The sequence below is a fragment of the Falco cherrug genome, chromosome 3, assembly GCF_023634085.1.
Source record: "Falco cherrug isolate bFalChe1 chromosome 3, bFalChe1.pri, whole genome shotgun sequence".
Taxonomy (NCBI): domain Eukaryota; kingdom Metazoa; phylum Chordata; class Aves; order Falconiformes; family Falconidae; genus Falco; species Falco cherrug.
This window is the reverse complement of record NC_073699.1, coordinates 72,463,733-72,488,755: the sequence shown is the minus strand read 5'-3', so window position 1 is coordinate 72,488,755 and position 25,023 is coordinate 72,463,733. Positions and strand designations below refer to the sequence as shown.

At 42.4% G+C, this 25,023-nt stretch overlaps 1 protein-coding gene across 2 annotated transcripts in view; it reads left to right on the top strand.

The window, feature by feature from the left end:
• The window catches only part of TMEFF1 (transmembrane protein with EGF like and two follistatin like domains 1), a 130,645-nt gene extending 105,680 nt beyond the window's left edge, over positions 1–24,965 (top strand). Inside the window, exons 6-10 of one of the 2 annotated variants that reach the window (XM_055706313.1) lie at positions 9,462–9,610; positions 10,456–10,521; positions 17,680–17,803; positions 21,866–22,024; positions 23,732–24,965. In XM_055706313.1, coding sequence (XP_055562288.1) covers positions 9,462–9,610; positions 10,456–10,521; positions 17,680–17,803; positions 21,866–22,024; positions 23,732–23,816 — 583 coding nt within the window. In that variant the 3' untranslated portion in view covers positions 23,817–24,965. The remainder of the gene's footprint in view (positions 1–9,461; positions 9,611–10,455; positions 10,522–17,679; positions 17,804–21,865; positions 22,025–23,731) is intronic. The other variant, XM_055706314.1, reaches the window with a different exon arrangement.
• The last annotated feature ends 58 nt before the right edge of the window (positions 24,966–25,023 follow it).

The window sequence follows — 25,023 nt, the reverse complement described above, 5'->3', positions numbered from 1 at the left end:
GAATAAAGTCCCCACAGTCCAGGAGAAATGGTTACTGACCTGCTGATCCACTCAGACGTGCACAAGTCGATGGGGCCAGATGGGATCCACCTGAGGGTACTGAGGGAGCTGGTCAGGGAGCTCACCAAGCTGCTCTCCATCATTTACCAATGAGGCTCTGCAGAGGGATCTGGACAGGCTGGACCGATGGGCCAAGGCCAGCTGTGTGAGGTTCAACAAGGAGAAGTGCCGGGTCCTGCCCTTGGGTCACAACCCCACACAACACTTCAGGCCTGGGGAAGGGTGGCTGGAAAGCTGCCTGGGGGGAAAGGACCTGGGAGGCGGGGGTGGGCAGTCAGCTGAACATAAGCCAGCAGTGTGCCCAGGGGGGCAACAGCATCCTGGCTTGTATCCGAAACAGTGTGGCCAGCAGGACAAGGGCAGTGATCATTCCCCTGTGCTCGGCACTGGTGAGGCCCCACCTCAAATCCCGTGTTCAGTTCTGGGCCCCTCACTGCAGGAGGGACATTGAGGTGCTGGAGCATGTCCAGAGAAGGGCAGCGAAGCTGGTGAAGGGTCTGGAGCACAAGTCTCATGAGGAGCAGCTGGGGGAACTGGGGTTGTTCAGCCTGGAGAGGAGGAGACTCAGAGGGGACCTTATTGCTCCCAATAGCTAATGAGAGTAGGTTCTAGGCAGGTGGGTCTCTTCTCCCAGATAACAAGCAACAAGACAAAAGGAAATGGCCAAAAATTATGCCAGGGGAGATTTAGATTGGATATTAGGAAGGATTTCTTTATGGAAAGGGTTGTCAAGCATTGGTACAGGCTGCCCAGGGAGGTGGTGGAATCACCATCCCTGGAGGTATTTAAAAAACGTGTAGGTGTGGTGCTTAAGCGCATGGTTTAGTGATGGACTTGGCAGTCCTGCGTTAACAGCTGGACTTGATGATCTTAAATGTCTTTTCCAACCTAAATTATTCTATGATTCTATGAAATGCAATTCACAGCTTTCTGGTCCAGCAGAAAAAAACCCTAAGTATCTGTGTGTAAAACAAAACAGAGACACAAACAATACAGGAAATCTGCCCAAACAAGGGATTTAGGATTGTGTCATGGGATTACTGAATTTTGTGAAACTGGGCTGAGGAAATCCTGATACAAAAGGAATAGTATAATGGTCTTTTCATTATACTAACTATTAAGAAATTGAATAGATCCTAGACAGATAATAACCCAGGCCCGTTATTTTAATGTATATTTTTAACAGTCTTTGTAGCAGTGAGTGCCAAGTCTTTGAAAGTTTCTGCTATTCGAGGGTGGAGGGAGGGTTAGGTTGCTCCTGTGAGAACAAGCATCAGTTCACCACATAAGCTGATAGAAGCTCACTGCAGGTAAGGACTAAATTTCTACAGTGGTTAGAAAGAACCATGCCATGAAACCAAGAAAGAGAGTGAAGGGAGAGCTGGAAAGTAGCTGAAACTTACGGTGTTTAAAGGGTGTTCTGCATTGCTGGGCAGAAGTAAAGGCAGAGAGGACGTTCAAGTAGGGCACAGAGAAGCTTGTAGAACTGAAATCTACTTTTCTTGTGCTATAAAGGGATTTTTTAAAAGATGCCAAAAAACCTAATGAAGATTCAGCTCTAGTCGCATAGGTAGGAAAGTCACTTTGAAATCCAGCTTTTCTTAGTTCAGGTTTCATCTGGGAAGAATTGCACACAAGGGAAGAAACATCAAATGGAAGGTAATCCTTCATTTGACATGGTTATCTTCTTAGCTGCAATTGCAACACCTCTGCTATTTCAATTCATCAAATTTATTCCATCAAGCGTACCCTGATCCATCTGTGTGCATTTCACCCACTCTGTTTTATACCAGTGTTTCCATTTTACGTTTGTAAGCAGATGTGCCAATAAATAGGTGAGTACCTGAGAAAGCTTACTGTTGCTGTCGGCTGCTGGGAAGGGGTAGCAAGCAGCATTCTTTGTGAGGCCAGGCCAGAAAAATACATTTGTGAGCAAACCCCAGATGGGCACAAACACAGCAGCCCGATCTGGTGGTTGGAAACACCAGTCTCTCTCAGCAGCCAAGCCCACTCAACAAATCCCTCATGTTTTCCTTTTCCTTTTTTTCCTCCTTTTTTCTTTGAATCTACTATGAGTTTTAAGCACACAGAACTTCCAATATACCACGTACACCTTGAACCTGAAAACAAAAATGAGCCTTGAAATGTGTTCTGATCTCTGGGGATCTAATTAATTTACTGATAGCAGTGAGTGCTCTTACAGCCTGAGCTTGTTTCAAATGTGTCACATCATTTCACTAAACACATTTTCTTTGTTACACCTAGTAGCCCCTAATAAATGAGTTGTACATTCTCATTTCTTATTTATTAAAGCCACCTAAAAATTTTGTTTGGTTTAATTATAGCACTTTGTACTTTCCTGAAATTGAAATGCTTTTCAGTTTAGCTAATGGTGTTAATGAATGATATGCATGCAACTTCTAAAAGCATGTTGCCACAGCAAGCTGGTGCCTTTTTTCTTAGGATGTCAGCTCTCTGATGATGGGTGACAAAATTAAGGGCTTTTTTCTGTATACTCTAGTACCTCGGAAAAACACCTGAATATGCCCTGTTGAGTTTCCAGGGTTAAGCAACAGAAAAAAAAAATCTATTGAGGACACTGAGCAGCAATCTTCTCCAACAAGACATCGACTTGGAGAATTAACTACCCGTTTCAATCCTTTTGGTTAAAACCAATAGGAAGGTTACAGGGATAAAAACTCTTGTAGTTCTCTGACTCCTTTTATTCCAGTGTGACTTTTACAACAAGCTGTTATAGCAAAAACTTGAAGCACTGGTTCACTTTTTTCTGGTATGAAGCATAGCACTTTCAAGGCATCCTTAGTACACAATTATGTTATTTGACTTTTCCTTGACTAACACTTTTCTTCTGAAGGTTGTGCTGAGCAGCCACACATCAGGCTGAGGGTGCCAGTTGGTAATTTTTCTTTATTTTCATGGGGCACCAAGCAGGATCATGTTTGTCAAACACATACAAAAGCCAACAGCAGACTGGCAGTGAGGCTCAAGCTGTGGCATCCTCACTCAGCTCTAAGCCATGGTGGCAAAATGCCCGGTATCAGTAACAGAGCTAAGATTTTACCATAGTCTTCTATTAGGATGTGATGATTGATTTACCCTATGTGGCACAGCTTTGGAAAGCCTGAAGGAAGACTGGTGCTTTGAAAAAGCAACTGATAAATTAGAGAAGCCTTTTATTGCAGGGGTTTGGGGTTTTTTTTGATGCAGACTTTGCTGTGCTTATCCTTATAGAGCAATGAAGGCAGTGGGTTGATTAACATTGATAACATGCAGCTGTGGCCTTGTTTTGAAGGCAGTGGGTTGATTGACATGGATGATGTGCAGCTGTAGCTCGTTCCTGCTAAGTAGATGAATAGCCCTGAGGATTGTAGGGGAAACGGTTGGAAGGAGGAGCAGTGTGGTCTGATCTCTGGAGGAAGGAGAAACAGCATGGACAGTAGAATCTGACTGATGGTAAAAGCCTTGTTGCAGCCTGCTAGCTTGTTTGTGCTGCAACAATCCTCACTTATAGCAGCTCAGGATCAACTTCACACAACAATTTATGCTTGCACCATTGCTGGTCTTCAGGCAGGTGTTCCTGGAAGTTACTCCAAATAGCAGAAGCAAATAATTGAGGGCTAGGAGAAAGATACCATCCTGTTTAAAAGTACTCTGGTGTTATTGTTTTGCAAGTTTTCAAAAGAATTATATTTCTCTTTCTGAAAATTCCCATGATTCTGCATTTTCTTTCCCAAGGTCCTTCCTGATTTCCTTGTGGGGTCACTCCTGAGCAATAAACATAGCTGTCAGAGCGGCATTTGCCTAAAGGACAGGGCTTAAGCTTCAGCACCACCTACCCAGGAGACTTCTCACGTGTGACTCCAGGAGTCAGGCTGGCTGCTCATCTCCGCTGTGGTTGTCCCATGTTCACCTTCTTGGTCTGCTTGCAGCATGGAAGCAATGCAGATCTGGGTTTGAACCTCGGATTTTCCACACTAGAAGCTCAAATACAAGATTTTGTTCTGCATTTATTTATGACTGACATCATCACATGCTATCATCTCCTTGGATTGTGTCAGCCATCCAAACTCAGACCAGCCTTTAGCATCTGTGAAAACATAGTGAGGGGTCAAACCAGCAGTGATTAAGAGGTTCTAGATAGTTAATTTCTCACATTAGAAATTCAGTTTCTATGTCTGAGTAGGTTCCTATTATTACAAATAGTGTTTTATGATCGATACTATTCTTTTTTTAAAAAAAATCTTTTTTTTTTTTGTTGCAAACCATCCATTTTGGTACACTATAATTTCAGTATACACCTACCTGCTCACACCAGAAAGCACATGCTTACAGCATGCATAATTTGTATTTCCACTGGTAATTATGGATGAAAATGCATCTTGCTTCGGAATAGAACAAAAATGGTACCTAAAAAACAATGTTAAAAATATTTAAAGCTAGAATCAAACCCGCGATGTTGTCTTAAATGCAGGATAGTGTTTTAGAACCTCTTTAAAGTGAGTATAAGTAAGGTGGAAAATTCTCTTCAAAATACCCTTTTTATATGGATTAATATCCTAACCTAAATCTTGCTGCTATAAGCTTTTTGATCCTCCTGGTTTATAAAATCGCCTTCTGTTGCACATTATTATATTGTATCTCTAATTGTATAGCCTAATATTTTTATACTTGGTATGTGAATTTGAAATACGCTCAACACCTTTGCATCCTCTTGCTTCTGAAGCTAAATTTTTAGGCTAGTGCCTGTAGCGGGCTGGTGGCCAGAGGAGTCCAGCCTCACAGCAGTGCTGCCATTCAGTCATTTGGCCCAAGCTGTGCTGGAAAGTGTCCACAGCTGCACAGCCAAGCTTGGGGCACTGCATGTGGCACTGCTGTCATGGACCACTGTACACGGACACAGTGAGGGTGGGGGCCAAGGCAGAAGTGAGAGTAAGTGCCTTAAAGGAGGGGTCTTAGGAATTTTACAGTTAGGGTCTACTCTACTTCTGGATGCCCGTCCTGTGCGACTCCCACATATCCCCGCTCCCACTTCAAGATCGCAAATTATTCCTGCCCTCCCTTCCTGAGCATCTCTCTGTGTTGTTGTCTGATCTCTTCAAGCTCTCTCCCCAACATAAGAAGGACTTCTCAGGGAACAGATTACAATATGGGACTTCAGTTCTCTGTCAAGTTTCAGTCTCCAGCTGTGAAGAAAAGCCCACAGTCCATGGTGCCACACAGCTTCTCCTGCCTGCAAAAGCCCCTGATAAGATTTCTGCCCTTTGAGGCCCACTTTTAGCTCATTAACAGTCTGCTGCATCTTCTCCCATACTTTGTGTACTGCTGGTATTGTCCGTGGGATGGTTCAGCCCCATGGGCTGTGCTTGATAGCCTTGAACTTTGACTTCTGCCTGGCTTTAGGACTCAAATTGGCTTGGGGGGTGGGGGGGGGGAGGGGAGTGGTGACTGCCCTCAGGAAGTTGGACTTTCTGCCATCTCCTCGGTATCAAGCTATTCTCTGCTTTCTCTAGTTCTTTGACTTCAAGGTGTAACACAGCTTTGCTATTTCATAGCGAGTTTGTTTCTGTATCTTCCAATACTTTGCTGAGCTTCTTTTTTGTTTCAGTCTGTGCTGGTGGTCCTGTCCTCTTGCAGACTCAGCCACCGGCTTTGATGTGTTTGATGTGCAGCATCAGAGCAGCAACTGTCTCTCTTATGGTTTTACCTTCCTTCACAAACACTAGGTGGTTAAAAACAACTTTCGTTTCATGTTTTCTATTGAAAGCAGCACTGCCCACATTTCTCTGCTGCCATGTCACCAGTTGGCACTTTGTGCAGGCAGACCTGGCTGTATTTTGGGTCTAGTGCCAGCTGGCTATAAGCAAGGACAACTTCACTGCACCCCATGCGGACTCTCTGATGGGTAGAGGTTTCTGAATGTGCAGTCCTGGCTCCCTCTCTGCCACCATGCTGCATCCGCAGAGGCATTGCTCCCTTCAGAGGATCACGCCCCAGCCACATCGTCACTTTAAATCATTCCCTTTCAGCCTTCTGAAAGGCTTCAGGCTTTTATGTTGGAATAATGAAGCGTAATAGTTTCAATTTTTTTAAGTACATTAGTTCAACTGTTCATTATCCCATGGCATACTTAAACCACCCGCTTTTATGTGCCAGACAGCTCTGTTGAAGCATCTACACCTATAACTAAATGGCCAGGTGAAGGCCAGGCATACCATTTGGCATTTGGTCATAGGCAAAGGAGTAGCTAACAGCACCAGGCAGGTAATTGGATGCATGTCAGGGGGGTGAATGTCTGAAATTGAACGTCTCAACTCCTAAGCTGCAACCAGCACGGACTGGTTGTAAATTCTGGATAATGCCCAGGCTCAACAAAAGTGTCAGATCCTGAATCCTCCAGTTAATAAAGAGCTACGAGACGGAGTCAGCAGCTGGAAAGCTGGTTATACAGTGCACTTCTGCAGATAGACTGCTTAGACTGGGAAACTGAGGGCCTGGTCTCTGGAGAGAAGAGGTGTCCTGAAAGCCAGTGCCCTTGAGCAGGAGAGTACCTGGAAGGAGGGCAGTGTGGATCCCAAAAGAGGGGGCAGATCCTGGAGATCAGGATCACAAACACTGGGGGATGCCCCGGGAGCCCTGTTGGTTTTGCCAGGCACTGTGGCCAGCAACAGCAAGCCACAGTGGGGCAGAAATCGCCATGACCATCCGTCCCATCTCCCCATGGGGAAGGGCAGTCAGGACCACCCCAAAGCTGCACCACTCAGTGAGCATGTGGGTGAGCAGCATGGGAAACAGGTGGGCAGCAGGCACATGGCCAGGTCTGTCCGGCTGGTGAGGCACTCTCTGGAGATTTGGTGTGCCTGCAGCCCTCATGCCTGCGGGTGCAAAGCAGCAGTGTCTGCCAGCTGCTCAGGGTCTGCTGTGCCAGTGGGGCCCCACCGGGCATTTGGTGTGCTTGCAAGCCTCCAGCAAATCCCAGTATCCAGCCTGGCAGCAGGCTGGTATTTCACTTGCTCCCACTCCTGGCAATCACCAGGTCTGTCCTGCTCCAAGGACAGAAAGCAGCGGCAAGCCTGTTGCACCTGGTCAGTGGGCTTCAGCTGCTTCACACTGCCCCAGCACTTAAGGTTTTCTTTTTTTTTTTTTTTATGATTTTCCTACTTTTAAATTTTAAATTATAAAAAAGAAAATTTTGTACATTGAAAAGATGGTTAGAGCTAAGACTGGGGGTGTTTATCAGAAAAACAGGGTCAGGAATTCACAACTACCCCTAAAACAAGCATTTAGCAATGCTAAGTAAGTAAGCATTTAACTTTAGATGTTAAATTTAAATGCAGCAAAGCATGAAAACATAAGCAGTTTCCTGCTTCCACTCACCTTGGATGGTGACTTCAGACAGATTTAGAGCTGTTTGGACATAGGCATGCAGGTGGAGTTGGTCTGGAGATACATATGCAAATGTGCTGAAATGTGACAAGGATGGATGTGCGCAGGCAGTGGTGTTTCCTGAGTGCTAAGGCTGAGTGAGGATATCTGTAAGCATCTGTATCTTCTATGTCATGTGTCTTATGCCAGTATCATAGAAATTAGGACTAGCACTCCACTCATTTGTGTTAATAAATGTGCACAACTGCTGAGCCATGAGCCTTTTATTTGCATATAGTAAATCCTAATAAACCGCTTATTAGGCTTATTAGGCTTAAAGTCATGTGGGAGCATGTGACAAAATAGTACTTCCTTTCCTGGGTCCAAGGTTTACAACCATTGACATTTCTAGTAGGAAAAATTATTGTATGTTCATCATATTGATACTTAGCGGTTTCATGAGTACTTTGAGGTATGTCACTAAGATGTGTAAAGACTCATTACTGGGGCAGTTTTTCACTGTCAGTAGGTGCACTTAAAAACCTGTTTATGCTAGAGTTGTTCTTTTGTTAAGCAACAATCTGAAGTTCACAGGCACAAAATATTACTGGCAAAATTGACGTCTTTAAATTTAGGCAACAAAAGCTGCTCATGGAAAAAGGAGAGAGAAAGGTGTGCTGGCCATCTTCAGTCTTTCTGCAGCATTGAATTGGGTCCTGCTGTGAGTTTTGTTACGGACCTGAGGCACACATATGTATATTTAATAATTTAATTGCATCTGGAACAGCTGGAAAGAACATAAAAAACCTGTCAAGTTAGCAGCTTCAGTTTTTTTCTTCACACTCGGTCTTACAAGAATGAATCAAGATGAAGCTAGCAGCAGCTCCTAGCCATCAGACTATGTGCACCCTGTGTAGAGCTTTCCAGCAAGGAGAGGACTGCATGCCTACTGCCACCTCCTCAGAAGATGCAGAGCAGTTCTTCCTGCTCTCGTGGCATCAGGAGGAACTCAGCTAAGAGCTGGACCTGGTGCCCACCTTGCCCCCCATTCTGCAGCCACCCAGTCCAAAGGCAGAGCAGAGCTTGCAGAATAAAGTGAGGCACACACAGAAACTTCCATTCAAAAACAGAGGTTCAGTTAAAAAGTAGTATATTGATTAAAATAAACAAGAGGGTAGAGCTTGAAAAGCTGGAAAGTTTTCCTGTGCCATTCACACGTGTAAAATTTCAGGACTTTTTGTTGGAGCAACAGAACTATCTAACTGAAAACAGGTAAGTCATTGCCCTGTCTAAGTCTTTGGCTGTCCTAGGTATGTGTGGTTAGGAACCAGCTACATGCTAGGTCTTAATTTTCCCCCACTTTAATTTTATAATCCATAGTTGCAAAATATATGGAATATGCAGTGTATAAACCAGCCAAAGTGTTGATTGGATGCAATATGAAATAATCCATATTGCATAAACCTGTTTTAAATACAATGCAATAAACCCTCTGTTGACTTTCAAAGGTATGAATGAATGACTTGATGAAATGACACAGTTAGCAAAGCATAATGATTCTATACAGCCTCTGAAATAGAGAAATTTCTTTTACTGCTTAACAGAAATTGGAGTCCTTTTCTTTTGTTTCCCTTTCAGGGATCCTGACACTCACAGAAAAGAATAGTTTTAATCTGGTTTTGTTCACACTTCAGAACAGACACCACAAACTGTTATATTAATATAGTAAATCTTCCTAGTAATGTGTTATCAATTTCCAGGTGTGGATTAGATTGATATTATAGTAAAACTACAAGAAACATCAATACATTATTAAAAAGCACACTGAAGCACCTATTCGTAGTTTTGTACATTCTGCTTAGAAGCCTGTGACCTCAGCAAATTCTTCAGCATCCTCATGCAACACGCTTTTCTCCCCTGATTTTAGTGTATGAACTGCTGATTACTTGGGGCTCAACATGACTTAATTTTTGTTTGCTGGATGTCAACTTTGTTTTGCTGTATGTTTCAATTAACAGGTGTGTATGTAATATAGACTGCAGTGGATACAGCTTTAATCCTGTATGTGCTTCTGATGGAAGTTCCTATAACAATCCATGCTTTGTTAGAGAAGCATCATGTCTGAGGCAAGAGCAGATTGATATCAGGCATCTTGGACACTGCTCAGGTAGGCTTAATTTTGTTTTTCTGGTAAATATAAGTTCTGACATAAGTGGGCTTGGTAGAGCTTTCCCTTTCCCGTTTTTGATCAGAAGTCACTGATCCAGTTATCAGTGAACTCCCCACTTTTATTTATGTATTTTAGAGGTTCCCACAGAGAGGTATGTTTACGCTACATACATACATGCTGTGTTTACATTACCTTTCTTTGGCTGCTGTTACCTGGAAAGATGGCAAAAGCTCTTACAATAATCTAAGCAATAGTCCAACGGGCCTTATATGAGGGGGTAGTAAGAAGCGGGAGAGCAAAAGGAATACCAGTGTGTTGCAAATGTCCTCTCTTGCTGCTGTGGTCTGTACAATGTGCTTCCAAGGTGAGTTGAGTTGGGGCCCCAATCAAACAAATATTTATCCGTTTCCTTTTTCAGTGTTGGAACAGCCCACTGAAACCCTCCGTCCACTGCCTTGTAGTTAATCCTGTGCATGACACTTCAGTTTTGGGGTGTTGCAGTTAGGACTTTCTCATGGGAATAACAGCTTTCCACCATCTCTTTGACAGTTACATCTAGATCTGTAACTTGAACAGTTCCAAAACCAAAACAGACTGTCACCAAGACCTCACACAAGCCCGAGGTGTGCCATGTGTTGGTCTGGACCCTGGGGTTACTGACTGTTTCTGACCAAGTGTGCTACCAACCTGGTTGTATGGGTGAAACAATGTGGGAATGTGTCCAGTTTTACTGCAATTAAGATACTTCTTTGACTATTTTTCTGGCTTCTCAATGACATACATATAGTGGTCTGGTAGTAAGCCTTCCCTAATAGCTGTCCATGCATGTATTTATCATCTAGAAACAGATGATACAAACGCAGTTGGAAAGAAAGATGATGGCATGCAGTATCGGCCAGAGGTGAAAGGTACTGTGCTGACTGTGCTGTTTGGTTATGATTTCACAAGATGAGAAAACAGAGCATGCAGGTTCCTTCTTGTCTGCCTTACAGCTTTGATTTCTGTAACTGAAACAGACCTGTGAACACCTTTTTTCTTACAGCATGTTGCAATGCTGGCAAGAAGATGTGCATGGTTTGTGAGTTCTGCCTGCTGTATTCCTCCTCTAACTTGCCCAGCTTCTCACCACCCTGTGCAGTGGTCACAGGATTAGACTCCCCCCGAGTGCCGTGGAAATTACTTTACTGGAAGACTAGTATGAAAGAATGTCATCAAGCTGTGACATTCCTGATGAAATGATGCAAACCTCTCTCATGTGATCTTTTCTGTTAACTTCTGGGGAAAAAATGGCAAATTCTGTATTTGTTAGGTTGTTTTACAATGTTTTTAGTAAAATAATATGCTGAATCACATTGATTGAAAATGTTTTATCTCTGTGAAGCTTACCTTACCTTTAATAACCTTAACATAAATGAAATAAGGCAGAGTTTAACTTTCTGCTCAGTTATTTTATGCTACGGTAGTAGCCTGCATGTGTGTTAGGTACATCCTCAGAGCAAATATGCTTCTGCATGTCAGTGGCTTTTCTTCAAAGCATTGTTGTCCAGAACAAAACACCTCTGTCTTTCACAAGTTATGGCAAAGAACAGATCTGCATAGGTGTTAATCTTTTCTCCTTTTCTCTCAGAAATAATAGCATGGATAGAATAGAATAGAATAGTGTAGAGTACAGTACAGGAAAGTAGAACAGAATAAAATATTTTCAGTTGGAAGGGACCTACAACAATCACCTAGTCCAACTGCCTGACCAATTCAGGGCTGACCAAAAGCTAAAGCATGTTGTTAAGGGCATTGCCCAAATGCCTCTTAAACACTGACAGGCTTGGGGCATCGACCACCTCTCCAGGAAGCCTGTTCCAGTGTCTGACCACCCTCTTGGTAAAGAAGTGCTTCCCAATGTCCAGCCTGAACCTCCGCTGCTGCAGCTTTGAACCATTCCCATGTGTCCTGTCACTGGATCCCAGGGAGGGAAGATCAGCATCTCCCACTCCAATTCCCCTCCTCAGGAAGCTGCAGAGAGCAATGAGGTCACCCTTCAGCCTCTTTTTCTCCAAACTAGACAAGCCCAAAGTCCTTAGCCGCTCCTCACAGGACATGCCTTCCAGCCCTTTCACCAGCTGTGTTGCCCTCCTCTGGGTGCATTCAAAGACCTTCCCAACCCTCCTAAATTGTGGGGCCCAGAACAGCACTCGATGTGAGGCCACACCAAAGCTGAATACAGCAGGATCATCACCTCTTCTGACCAGCTGGTTCCAGTGTTTGATGCCCCCTGGGATGTGCTCTGCCCCCTTGGCTGCCAGGGCACACTGCAGCCTCCCACGGAGCCGGCTGTCGACCAGCACCCCGAGATCCCTTTCTGCAGGGCTGCTCTCCAGCCGCTCCTCTCCCAGTTTATGCTTATGCCTGGTGGTACTGTGTCCTAGGTGCAGAATCTGGCATTTGGACTTGTTAAATTTCATCCCATTAATCACCACCCAATGCTCCAATCTATCTAGATCCCTCTGCAAGGCATCTTGTCCCTTGAGAGGCAACAGCACCTCCCAGCTTGGTATCATTAGCAAACTTGCTAATGGTGCATTCAACTCCTGCATCCAAGTCATTGAAGAATATATTGAACAGGACTGGCCCTTGAACTGAACCCTGAGGAACACCGCTGGTGACCAGTCGCCATCCAGATGTAGCCCCATTCACTAAAACCCTCTGAGCCCTGCCCTTCGGTGGGTTCTCCACCCAGCGCACAGAAGAATGCTGTGAGGGACGTTATCAAAAGCCTTACTAAACCCCAGAAAAACTACATCCAGCGCCTTCCTTTCACTCACTAGGCAGGTGACCTTTCCATAGGAGGATACCAAATTAGTTAAAACAGGACTTTCCCTTTGTGAACCCATGTTGACTCTGCCTGATGCCTGCAGTATTCTCTAAATGCCTTTCAGCAGCACCCAGCATAATCTTCCCCATAATTTTCCCCAGGAACTGAGGTTAGACTAGCAGGTCTGCAGTTTCCTGGGTCTTCCCTCACACCCTTCTCGTACATTGCAGTGACACTGGCTGGCCTGCAGGCAGCAGGGACCTCCCCAGACTCCCAGACCTTTGGCAGATGATCGAGAGGGGTCCTGCCATTACGTCCGCTAGCTCCTTCAGCACTCTGGGAGAATCCCATTAGGCCCCATGGACTTGTGAACATTCAGATGATACAGCTGGTCCCTCACAACTTCAGGGTCTACAAATGGAAAATCATCATTCCCACACTCGTGGTCCTCTGACTCTGGGGACTGGGCAGCCCAAGGTGCATCAGTATTACTAAAGGCTGAGGCCAAAAAAACCCACTGCATGTCTCTGCTTTTTCCTCTTCCCTAGGAGTCAGATGACCATTCACAACAAGTATCAGTCCAATGCTTTTATAGACGTCCTCTTGCTATTAACGTACTTTAAAAAAGCCCTTCTTGTTGTTGGACACAACACTGGCCAGATTCAACTCTAACTGAGCTTTGGCCTTTCGTGTCTTCTCCCTACACATAAGAACCATGGCTGTGGAACCTTCCTGTGAAGCCTGACCTTGCTTGCAGAGATCATACAATCTTTTTTCCTCTTGAGCTCCATGAGGAGTTCTCTGTTCAGCCAAGCTGGTCTTCTGCTCCACTTGCCTGACTTGTAACACGGAAGGATTGCCCGCTCCTGTGCTTCTAAAAGAGGCTTCTATAAAACTGACCAGCACTTGTGGACCCCTAAGCCCTCAGAAGCAGGTTCCCAGGATACTCTGCTACATAGCTCCTTGAATAGCTTAAAAGTTTGCTCTCCTCAGGACTAGGGTACCAACTCTGCTGTCCTTTTTTCTCATTACACTGAGAATTTTAAACTCAGTTTTTCATAATCACTGCGGCCAAGACAACCACCTACCATCACATCCCCCACAAGTCCTTCTCTATTCGCACACAGCAAGCCTGGGAGGGCATCTTTCCTAGTTGGCTCACGGAGTACTTGTGGCAAGAAGTTATCATCTCCCACCAACCTTGAGAATTTCCAAGACCTGCTTGTCACAGCAGTGCGATATTCCCACTTGATGCCTGGGAAATTGAAATCTCTCATAAGGACAAGGGCTACCAATCCAGAAATTTCTCTTCCTTTCCTGTAAAATAACTCATCAGTGCTTGCACCCTGGCTGGATGATGGGTAGTAGACACCCACTTAAACATCTCCTTTGTCTTCCATCCCTCTAACCCCCACCCAGAAGCTCTCAACCACATCATCATGCCCTGCCTATCCCTCCTGAACAGCCTGCAGCCCCCCATCCCAGCACTCCATTCATGGGACTCATTCCACCAAGTCTCGCTAATACCGATGATATTGTGGCTCTGGGAACCAACCAACACTTCCAGTTCATCCTGTTTGTCTCTCATACTGCATGTGTTGGTGTACAAGCATTTCAGATATGCTCCTGAGCCCTCTGTGCTCCCAGGAGCAGTGCAAATGTTCCCACCAGCATTGCCACCCTCAGGCAAGGCCATGCCAACGCTTGGCTTACCTACTGCAATCCTGTTGGTATCCCCTTCCTCCATCCATTCTAGTTTAAAGCCCCCTCAATCAGATCCACCAGCCTACACCCAAAGATGCATTTTCTCTATCAGGACAGGTAGATCCTGTCAGGCCCAGTATACCTGGTGCCTCAAAGGCTCTTCCATAGTTTAAAAATCCAAAGTTTTGGTGGAAGCAGCAATCCCAATGCCAGGTATTGATATCTTGGTCTCACTTGTTTCTTCCAAAGTCTCCCCCCATCATTGGAGGATTGAAGAGAATGCTACCCAAGCTCCCAGATTTTTTAGCATTTTCCCCAGGGCTCTGAAATCTCTTTTGATCAATCTCAGACTTTTTGTTGCTACCTCATTAGTACCCATGTGAAGGAGCAGGAATGGATTGTTGTCTGAAGGTTGTTCTAAGCTCTTCAGTCTTGTGGTGACATCCTTAATTTGGGCCCCAGGGAGGCAGCAAACTTCCCTGAAAAAAGGATCTGGTCTGCAAATGGGTGCTTCTGTTCTGCACAGGAGGGAATCGCTAATGACTGTAACTCGCTGTTGTTTCTCCTCAGCACTGGTCTTAATGCAGATTTTGTTGCGAGATGTTGGTATCTTCTCTTTTAGCTCTGGCCTTTAGTTTTTTCTGTCATTATACTTTTTTTGCACTCCCATGGCCTCCCAGAGTAAAGACATCCCACCATTGCTTTCAACATTCCTTGTGTTCTTATTGAAAAGCCACACAGTGCTGAAAAGCTCTATATATTTTTCTTTTTTTACAAATTTTCTTATTTTCACTCCATATAATATACCAGTTGGAATGATTTAATGTCAATTTTCACTTATATTATGAAGGCATAAAAGGCTCCAAATAGAATATACATCTTATTATGCGATGTAATGAAACACCACTTTTTCTTCCTATTTAGAAGAAGTTGCAGCTTTTTATTCATTGCATATAAATTGCCCTTGAAATCTAGTTAGTGGAAGAAACATTGTATATAATTATTATTATTAAAGTATATAGCTTGTGCAGTCTGAAGTTCAGCAAATGATGTGCACGGAGGGAGCCTTTTGCAAAGGAATTGTTTTGAAATTTTTTTAGGTAGTAGTCAGGTCTTATAGTGGGAGCCTAAATCGAACTACTTTGAATTATTTTTTATTCCAGTACAAGAGAATGGTCCACACTTCCATCTGTTTGCTTTTGCTTTAAATTCCTGTGAGTTATTCTTGTTAAACCTGTTCTCTGAACATATAATACCTTCTACTCTCTGGAGCCACAGCCGTGACAGTCTGCTTCTCCTGCAGGGCAAAAGGCTGCCTAAAGTTACATCAGAAAGGTCTCTCTTCCCAGATTCAGCTGGCTTGCTGGTTTTGTTGTACCAAGATGAGCATCAGGGTTTCAGTTTTCGTGCATGCCCCCTCCTTCTGGTGAAGTATCTGAACTCTTATATCCAGTCACACTTTCAAGGTTCCTATACCAGTTAATTCAGAGCTTCACTTTGCATCTCTGAAGCAGTCTAGCAGGCCTCTAAGTTTAAAAATGGATTCCCATTAATAGGTGGGTAAATGTTTGGTTTACACTTGGAATCACCTCCTGCATTTAACAACATCTCTTTGCTTAATACAAGTTTTGCCTCTGACTTGGGTGGCCATGGTTACCTGGCCATCTTTCATGGGACTCACAATAAATTAATGAGTACATACATTAAAACCAGACATGGTGCAGCTATCTGAACAGCCTAATATAATTGTATGTAGCTTACTGCTAGCCTTTGATTGGGACTAGATGTGACAGTAATTAGCAGCTTGGGGTAGGAAGGCGGCAACAGTTTTGGGATGACACAACGCCACTTTTCTCCGCTTAGATGTGCCGTGACACAGTCTATTCATTCAGGTTAGTGGTGGACACATGTCTTCTGTATCTTTGAAGCATAGCCTGAACCAACAGGCTTGCTTATATCTAAAACCTCTAATAGCTAGATATTTTTTTCCTCCTGGAACAATTAGAAAACATTCCAGGAAATGTTCAGGGAAAACCTAAAACAGCATGCCTTTTTTTTTCCTTATATAAATACATTCCCTTTCTTGCTGGTGTTATTTGAAATATCTGCAACTGTATAAGAGATTTCTTCTTCACAGTCCCTTTTTGCTTTGCACCTGCAGTTGATTATAATCTTGTATTTCTGACGCTATAGTCTATTGCCATGGAAATGAACTTAATTCCACAATTACGCTCATAGCTTTAGATTCCTGCTCTTTAAAGAAGTTCATTATGAAATATCAACTTCTGTGTTTAGGACTTTTTTACAGAATATTTTGGGGGAAAGAATAGTTGAAAATGTATACAGCTTTACATAGTTTTAGTAACATGAAAGCAGGAAAGATGTTGGGGCAGACAGGACTGCCTTCCTATGCTAGGCTGACGCAGCCAGCAACTAAGTGCCGACCAGCCATTTGCTCACCTCCACCTTCCCCCCAGGAGGACAGAGGAGAGAATCAGAAAAGCAAACACAAGAAAAACTCATTGGTTGGTCAAGCTAAAGGCAGTTCAGAAGTGAAGGCGGCGGGGGGGGGGTGGGTGGGGGGGTGGGGGTGCGGAACAAGCGATGCAAAAGCCATCACTGCATCCCACCAGCAGCCCAGTACCAAGCCAGTCTCTGAGCAACTGCCACCTGCCACCTTGGAAAGACCAAAACACTGTCTTTTGTTGCTGAGCATGATGTCATACAGGAGGGGATACCCTTCAGGTCGGTTGGGGTCAGCTGTCCTGGCTGTGTCTCCTCCCAAGCTCTTGCCCATCCCCAGCCTGCTCGCTGAGGGGAGAAACAGAGTGAGAAGCAGAGAAAGCCTTGATGCTGTGCAGGCACCCTTCAGCAACAGCTAAACCACTGTTGTGTTATTAGCACTGTTTCAGCTAGAAATCTACAACACAGCACCATACAGGCTGCTGTGAAGAAAGTTAACTCCACCCCAGCCAAAACCAGTACATTTCCCAAAGGAGTGAGTATTTAAGCTTATTTCAAGATTTTGAAGTTCCCCCTCTATGAAAGTGTTTCTCTGAGGAAGACGACTATTGTAGTGTATTCGATTTCAGTTATAACGACCGGTGATACCAGTCAGATCTGGGCTTTATTGACTTGTTTTCTACCCAGTAATCACAAAATGTAGTTCAGCTTCTAACCTTCAGGGTTTTTTCTTCTGTTTAGACATGGGAGAGAGTTCTTTGTACCTATGTATTTGCTGTTTGCCCCAATACCATTGACAAAGCCTCTGCTGATCTTCCTGCATTGGCTGGTTTCTGTCATGAATACTTTTCTCCCTTTGAGAAACCTGACATAAGAAGCAAATTTGATGTCTCTGAGGATCATTTTTCAGTGCAATACATTCTGGCAAATCTCTGTAGGTGCCTCTGAAACTTCACTCTTAAGCCTTTGCTTTATTATTCTGTATTCCTTCATTCACTACAAGTTTTTAAGGATATGCTATTATTGGTTGAGGTTTTTTTATTAATATTATATAGTCATTTATAATTGCATATGTACATTTCTTTTCAAGACGCCAGTGATCAAAGAGAAGACATTTACATTGGAAACCACATACCTTGTTCAGAAAGCTTCAATGGCTACTGTATACATGGAAAATGTGAATTCATTTATTCCACTCAGAAGGCTTCCTGCCGGTAAGTCTGCATGCCTCCAAAATGTGCTTGAAATTGCTGTAAAGCTTAGTAAAAATGCTCTCTAGCCATAATTACAGCATGTATCAGTTTGCAATTATCTAAGCAGTGGCACAGGAGCTGTATCCCTATGCTGTGGGCAGCACCCAGCTGCTCCAGTTGTGTGGGAGACAGAGCTCAAAGGAGAGGCTCCATCAGCCAGGTAGTTCAGAAGCTGAATCCCTCTGAGTGCTGCCTCAGTATTGTCGTCTTATTTTCAGCTGCTGAATCCTAGCTGGAGAAAAAACAAACAAACAAACAAAAAAACCAAAAAAAACCAACCCAAAAAAATGCCTTTGCCTTGCATGGCTTCTCTGTATGACTCTGCTTTTCCCATTGACCTCTCAGTCTGTTCTTAATAATAATAAAAAAATAATAAATATCTTAATTTTAACATTTATTGACCTTTTTCATAATAATAGGCTTCATCTAGAGAGTATAAAATTGCAAAATATTCTTTAAACCACACCTTTTGTCTACAGTATAATCCAGCAGTTCAGTATGCTCAATACTAAGCCATTCAGTGTTCCCCAGGATATATGAATGGTCCAATTTATTTCCTTAGCTCCTAGATATTTTTTTCTTTACATTTCACCAAATAAATTCTGCATCTTTTTTTTTTTTTCTCAAAAAATAAAATTAATCAAAAGAGTCGTTTATAGAAAAGGACCACTTCTTCTTAATCACATGTAGTCCCTACTTATTAGGAGGTTTCACTCCTGAACTTTTAACTTGCAAGTTTGTACTTTCAGATTAATGTGGCTGAAGATACTATAACTCTTTGCTTTCCTTTCCTTTGGAAACTTCAGCTGTAAATCCATTAGATACTATTGCATTTTCTCCCTTGATCTTTATTGATTGAGGATATTTAGCGGGTTTTGCACAGCCAAGATTTAAGGGTTTCCAGACTGATCAGAGTGCAGGAATCCCGAAAGTCAGAGCCAGTATGGTTGTCAACTAAAGCATTTGAAAGCTTATACTATTCCTCTTCCCATCTGAGACCCTTTCTTGTTTATTTTCACGTTTTGAGTAGGACTTACTTGTTTTTCTCTTTTCTTTGGCCAGAACCAAGAGAGCTCCACATTGCTTTGCTTCTCTTGACAAACTGGATGCATTCCCACCATCATTTTGACAGGCATTAGGCAGCACTGTTTGATTACAGTATTCTTTTGATCTAGAGCTGTGTTTAACACTATTTCTGATGGATTTTTTTAATTTCTCGGAATTTTTTTCTGGAAGGCACTAATCATATATACATTTATTCATTTATGATTCTATTATTATTCCATCGTTAAAATATTTATTATTACTCTAATAATTACTGATAGGCAATGTTTTGATGATTGTAATTAGTGTACTGTCCCTTTAAATTCTATTGTATACATTTACTATTGCTACTTTCAATTATTTATTTAAACAGCCTGAGCAGTAGCACAGCACTGGACCTAGCACAACAAACTTCACATGGTTCCGGTCAAGAATTTCTGACTGCCAGTTCTTAATCCTAGGTATAAGGTCTCCTTGGGGGGTTTCTTGCCTATTTAAATACTGATGGTCTCATACTTTATGTGTGTTTCCTACTGGAGCAGAGTTATTAAGGAAATGAATTATTTATATCAGACAGCAATCTGCCATAGTAATCATGTACCAAAGAAAAAAAATCTCTCTTTCTCTGGCAAGGAAAATATAATTATGAATGCTAGGGGCAAACTGTTAATTTCAAATGCTTTGCATTCTCACACACATCTAGCATATACATTGTTTCATTTCTTTCTCCTTTCCTGGTAGTGATATATGTGAGGTATCAGAAGACCTACAAAACTGCAGGAAATACCTGCACAGAGCAAATTCTGACTTTTGCTCTCACTGGGGGCAACGAATCTCCTTGCTCATTGTACAGCAATCCTCCAGGACTGACAGCAGGCAGGTGGGAGGAAGGTTTTGTCATAATCAAATGTGTAATACTTAGTTTAGCAGCCTTTGCACAGCTGGGATCTGGTCTATCCCCTGTTGCCCTCCTTGTGCAGTGCAGTTTTGCCTTGTCCTTATGGCAGGCTGCATCAAGGAGGCACACTTCAATCCTTTGCAAAGGGCTTGCAACTTCTTTAAACTAACTCAATTAACTGACTGATCAACATATTTTGATAAATCCATACTGACCTCTATTTATCTTGCTATTATATTAATGCTGTATTGTCTCACTATATATTAATGTAGCAGAATGCTTTAAAATCTTTTCTACTAGTTTATGGTAGCTTAAGCTAGTGCCTAGTACTTCATTCCACCACCAATATAGTTCTTAACACAAACAATTCTTCTTTGCAGGAATTCAATACTCCTGAATCTCTATTCAATATTTCTCACTAATTTCCTGTTGCTTCAGTGTTTCGGAGAAAACATCTTTGAATTGCTTGTGCCTCCTCTGCTTTGTTTTGCCTCCTCTGCTTTAAAGCAATTTACACACTGAGCACACTTTGTCTTTTACCTTCTTTAATGAGAACAAAAGCAAAGTAACAATAAGAATTCAGTCCGCTAGCAAGGAGTCCTCTTCCTTACTGTTTCTTTTGGCATTATTACCAACGTGTGCCCCATCCTCTTCCTTCTTGTACGTTAATACATGTTTCTTTTGATTCCCTTCCTAGCCACTACCAAGCTTACTTACAGTACATGGGGGCTTTTCTTTAATGACTGCACTCTTACTGGAACTTGTCTCATGCCTGAACCAAAACTCCTTACATAGCAGCTCATGGCTGGAGAAAGTAGAGTCACAAGATTATGAACATGTAAACCCCAGCAGTAATCTCTGCATGCAAAGGCAGATTAGGATTTGCATTAGCAGTTGTGGGAAGGTCTGTGGAGTAATTATTTCGTTCCTCCAAGCAGAATTAATTCCTACCCTAGCACAAAGCTTTTGGATGGATGAGACCGATTTTGTGTTGCACTCGGGCTTATCTGATCCAATTTACAAAAGGATTGTTTGTCTGCATGTGAGTATTTCTTCTCCAGCTTTCTACTACAAAGCTGGAGGCCAATTGTTTGATTCGTTTGCCCTTAATGATGTATTCACATCAGTTGGTTTTAAAGGATAACTGTACAAGGAACTTGCTCAGGGATGCAAGTGGTGGCCTTTGAGTCTGTAGACTTTAGCTCGGTGTCTTGAGTGGCACTTGCCTTTCCTTGTTGTGCTTCAGCGTCTCTCACCATGCAACATGAATTGCTCCAGGGTGTGTTTCCACTGCCACCTTCACCACTGGTACATCTCACGTTCCCTGAACACATCGCTGATCAGGAGCAGCCTCTGCTGAGGTTCTCATTAAGCCAATTGCTGCTTTACTCAGGGAAGGTACCATTTAAAGCAGCCATTTCTCTTCTGTCTCCAGCCATTTCTCCCCCATCCCTGGCCAATTTGTATGGATTCTTCCATGAACTCTCACTTGAACAGTTGTGGGCTGTTGGGTTTTCTAACTTGACCTCTGACAAGTTTTAGTTTGGTGACAAGGCAGGAAGGGGTTTGATGCTGGTCTTGTCCAATAGGTTAAGCAAGATTTCACTTCTGTAGGCTGCAGTTTGAAAAGGAATTCTTCCTTTTCCCCCATTTGTCAAGGTTTCTCTTCCTCTTTGTCACTTCTTCCCCATATTGACATTGCAGCTGAAAGAGCATGCTCACTTTGTTTCATGAGCATGCTTCTGTGTGTCTACCTGTTTCACCTAGTTGCTTTATTCTTCCTAAATATCGCCCTGATTTAATAACGACCCACAAAATTCTTTTGCCAAGTCAGGGCCTTTACCACACTGGTGTGTTTTCAGATGGCCATTAGTAACCTCATCCAAGACAGCAGAGAATATCTGCTCTGTCTCTTCTCTTGTCACAGAAATCCAAACCATTCCCCAACCCAAGTGCTACCACATCTTTGCCTTCTCACCAGCCCTTTCTCAGCTGGAGTCACCTTGGGCTCCTTTCATCTGCAAAATGAGTGGGCTGTTGTCAAATTACAGATTCCATGAAATATTTCTTTTCTTTTTCAGGTGTGAATCAGGATATACTGGGCAGCACTGTGAAAAGACAGACTTTAGTATTCTTTATGTTGTCCCAAGTAGACAAAAACTTACGCATGTCCTTATTGCAGCAATAATTGGAGCTGTACAGATTGCCATTATAGTTGCAATTGTCATGTGCATAACAAGGTAGGTAAAGACAAAAACAGTGAAAAATTACACATTGTATGGATACTTTTTTTTTGTATTTAAATATCTGACCTCCAAAATGTTATGCGCTCTAACATATATCTTAAAATACTAGCATAAAAAATACCTAATGACTGAAGTGGGAGGATTATGTAACATCCTACCACGATTTTCTTTTTGTCAGAAAACATACATTTCTTTAATTCACAAGCCACCCATAACCACTCTGAATCCCCAGACCAAATACCCAGCAGAACAGGTCAGCCTTGGAATATATCCCGAAGGTCAGCTACTGTGTTAGACCTTCACTAGAGGTATTCAAGCGTTGCTGATAACCTATGGAAGCTATGATTCCCCCCTCTTACCCAGTGAAACCAGAGAGGTTGACAAGACGCTATTCTCTTCAGCACCACTGCAAGTGGTGTTACACAGAGAAAGAAGTATCCCTCCCACCATAGATGTTTTATGAAAATCAATGTGCAACCAGCCCTATTATTAGGCACTCTCCATGGGAACCTGTTTTATGAATTGTAAAGATGCATGAGCACACAGTTCAAGTTTCTGAGTTGTGTCAGAGTCTCACCCTGTATGAAAACTGAGATGAGAGCCATGGATTGTTTTTGATGGCAATGGTTTCAGTTTGCTCATCAAGGACTTGAACCCAGTGAGGACTGAGGGGTCTGGGATAGAATAAGGATGACTTAATTACATTATAGGTACATGAAACATTTAAGTCCTACATTTGGGCATCCAAGCCACACTTCACCTTTTCCTCCTCCACTGGTCCTTGACTTTTTCAGCTCCAGTTACACAAAATTTTCTGCTGCTGCGTTAGTGCATGGCTTCCCAAACTCAGCGATGTAGAGTGATGCCCCTATGAGCAAACAATACAGACCTCCTTCCTATCTCCCTTGTAAGGTTCAACATAGCAGGTACAAATACACATATTTAATGCCTCCTGCACATATAAAAGCTTACCTGGCTCATGCAATTGATGTCATTCCTTTTTTAATCAACAATCTGCTGGCCAAAGGAGTGGTGTGGAAGGCCGTGGCTCAGCAGCCCTCCTCTTTCAGCCTCCCTGTGACTGTTCCCCAGCTCACAGTCTCTCAGGGACGGTCTGTCTCGCCACATCCCAGCAGGACTGCTCCATCGTGGATTGCCTGCTGTCTGATGGGCTAAATTCTGTCCCATTCAGAATTTCTGGCTTTTGTGAATCCTTTCTTAGTTCTGTGTCCATATCCCCAAGAAAGGGATCACCTGAGTTACCCCACAGAGAGTCCTGGGTGGGCTCTGTCTCAGGGGCTGCCACAAGGAGCATGGCACCTGCAGGTCCAGCACTTCAAAAAGCTGACTGATCCAGTGGATGGTAATCCATAGGATTTTAAGTATGAAATATGTATAAAGTCAAGTCAATGCAATTATTCACCATGGTATGTGTTTTGCTGGATCAAGGCCGAAGGATATAGCACCTTGCTGGTTTTGGTCTCAAGTTCAAGCAGAACTCCCTTCTGAGAGATCTGGGCTCCCATGGACATCCCCAGATGACAGTCCAGTACCAGACAGCAGAATCTCCCCCTAGTCAGCACAGCTTATAGACTCCTTGCTATTGTTAAGTACAGAAAGTTAAGTCAATGTGTTATTGCTAGGCTTAATTTTATGTGGCATATATAAAATTAGCCCTTTTTCTTTCTCTTTTTTAAACAGAAAATGCCCCAAAAACAATAGAGGACGTCGGCAGAAGCAAAACCTAGGCCATTTTACTTCAGATACATCATCCAGAATGGTTTAACTTAGTGATTTTTATACCTACATTGACCATGTGATGTACATTTTTATTATATCTTTTTTTAAAGAATGGAAATATTTATTTCAGAGGCCTTATTTTTGAACATTTTTAGTGTAACAATGTTGGTCTGTATTCTGAAAGCATCAGCTCTAACAGCTCTGAACTGTTTTAGTACCTTTACTTTTTGTTTTTGAATACAGTAGTTCATTTTCTGTATCTGTATCACATGGTTATATAATAGACTTGTGCTTTATCCATGGAATGTAATATTTTTGGGAACACAGATTTATTCCACCAATGGTTGTAGATTTAAAAAAAAAACCATAAACAAACAAAAATACAACAAAAAATCCACATTACCTAGCAAACAAGGCATGAACTAAAGGTAAAAATGTTTACAGCTTACTTTTCTTATGAGAAACTAGAAAACACTGTGTTTAAATACCGTAGATATTTAAATGTTTTTGGAAGTTAGTAACTGATTTTTTAGACACTGCCTATCGCATGAACTGTGAAGCTGTGTGCTGTGTGTAGTTGTAACATATTTATAAAACTTGTGGGCTGGGTCTAAGCACTGCCATCTTCATAAATAATTCCAACAATTTATTTTTAAAAAGGAAAATTATAAATTTCATAATTTGGGAAGTTACCTGGTAGAGCAGATGGCACAGGTCCAAAAGAAGTAGGTCTTAGTAGATTTAGGTATTGTAAAAATTGGTGTTGAATAATTGAACACAAAAAATGATTGGAATAAAGCCTACTTTATCACTGTTAAATCTGTTTTAATACTTCTTAAACTTTTTTAAAGAAAATACATGTTTTAACACCTACAATATGGATTGTATAGTGTTTGTGATTAAAATAAAAAAAAATAAAAGTGAATGAATTACTAGTGCTCTTGTATAGAGTATTTTCAAGAGCTAAAGAAGTCCATCCAAATTAGTCTGCTGGTCATAGTTATATTAATAGACTGTTAGTTGTCGTTTGAAAGATCCCAAGATAAAGTGTGAATAGGATGTGTTCAGCTGTTTTAACATGTAGTTTAGAATTTCAGAATTTTGCATGTAGGATTTAATAATTTGTTCAATAAAAAAAAATGCTTTCAACATTTTGAACTGGAAAAGCATGTCACAATACAACGTTTTCACTATATTGCCTCTGGTTTAGTGTGTTTATTTGTTAGCCCATGTGGTAAATGCAGCAAGCTGAA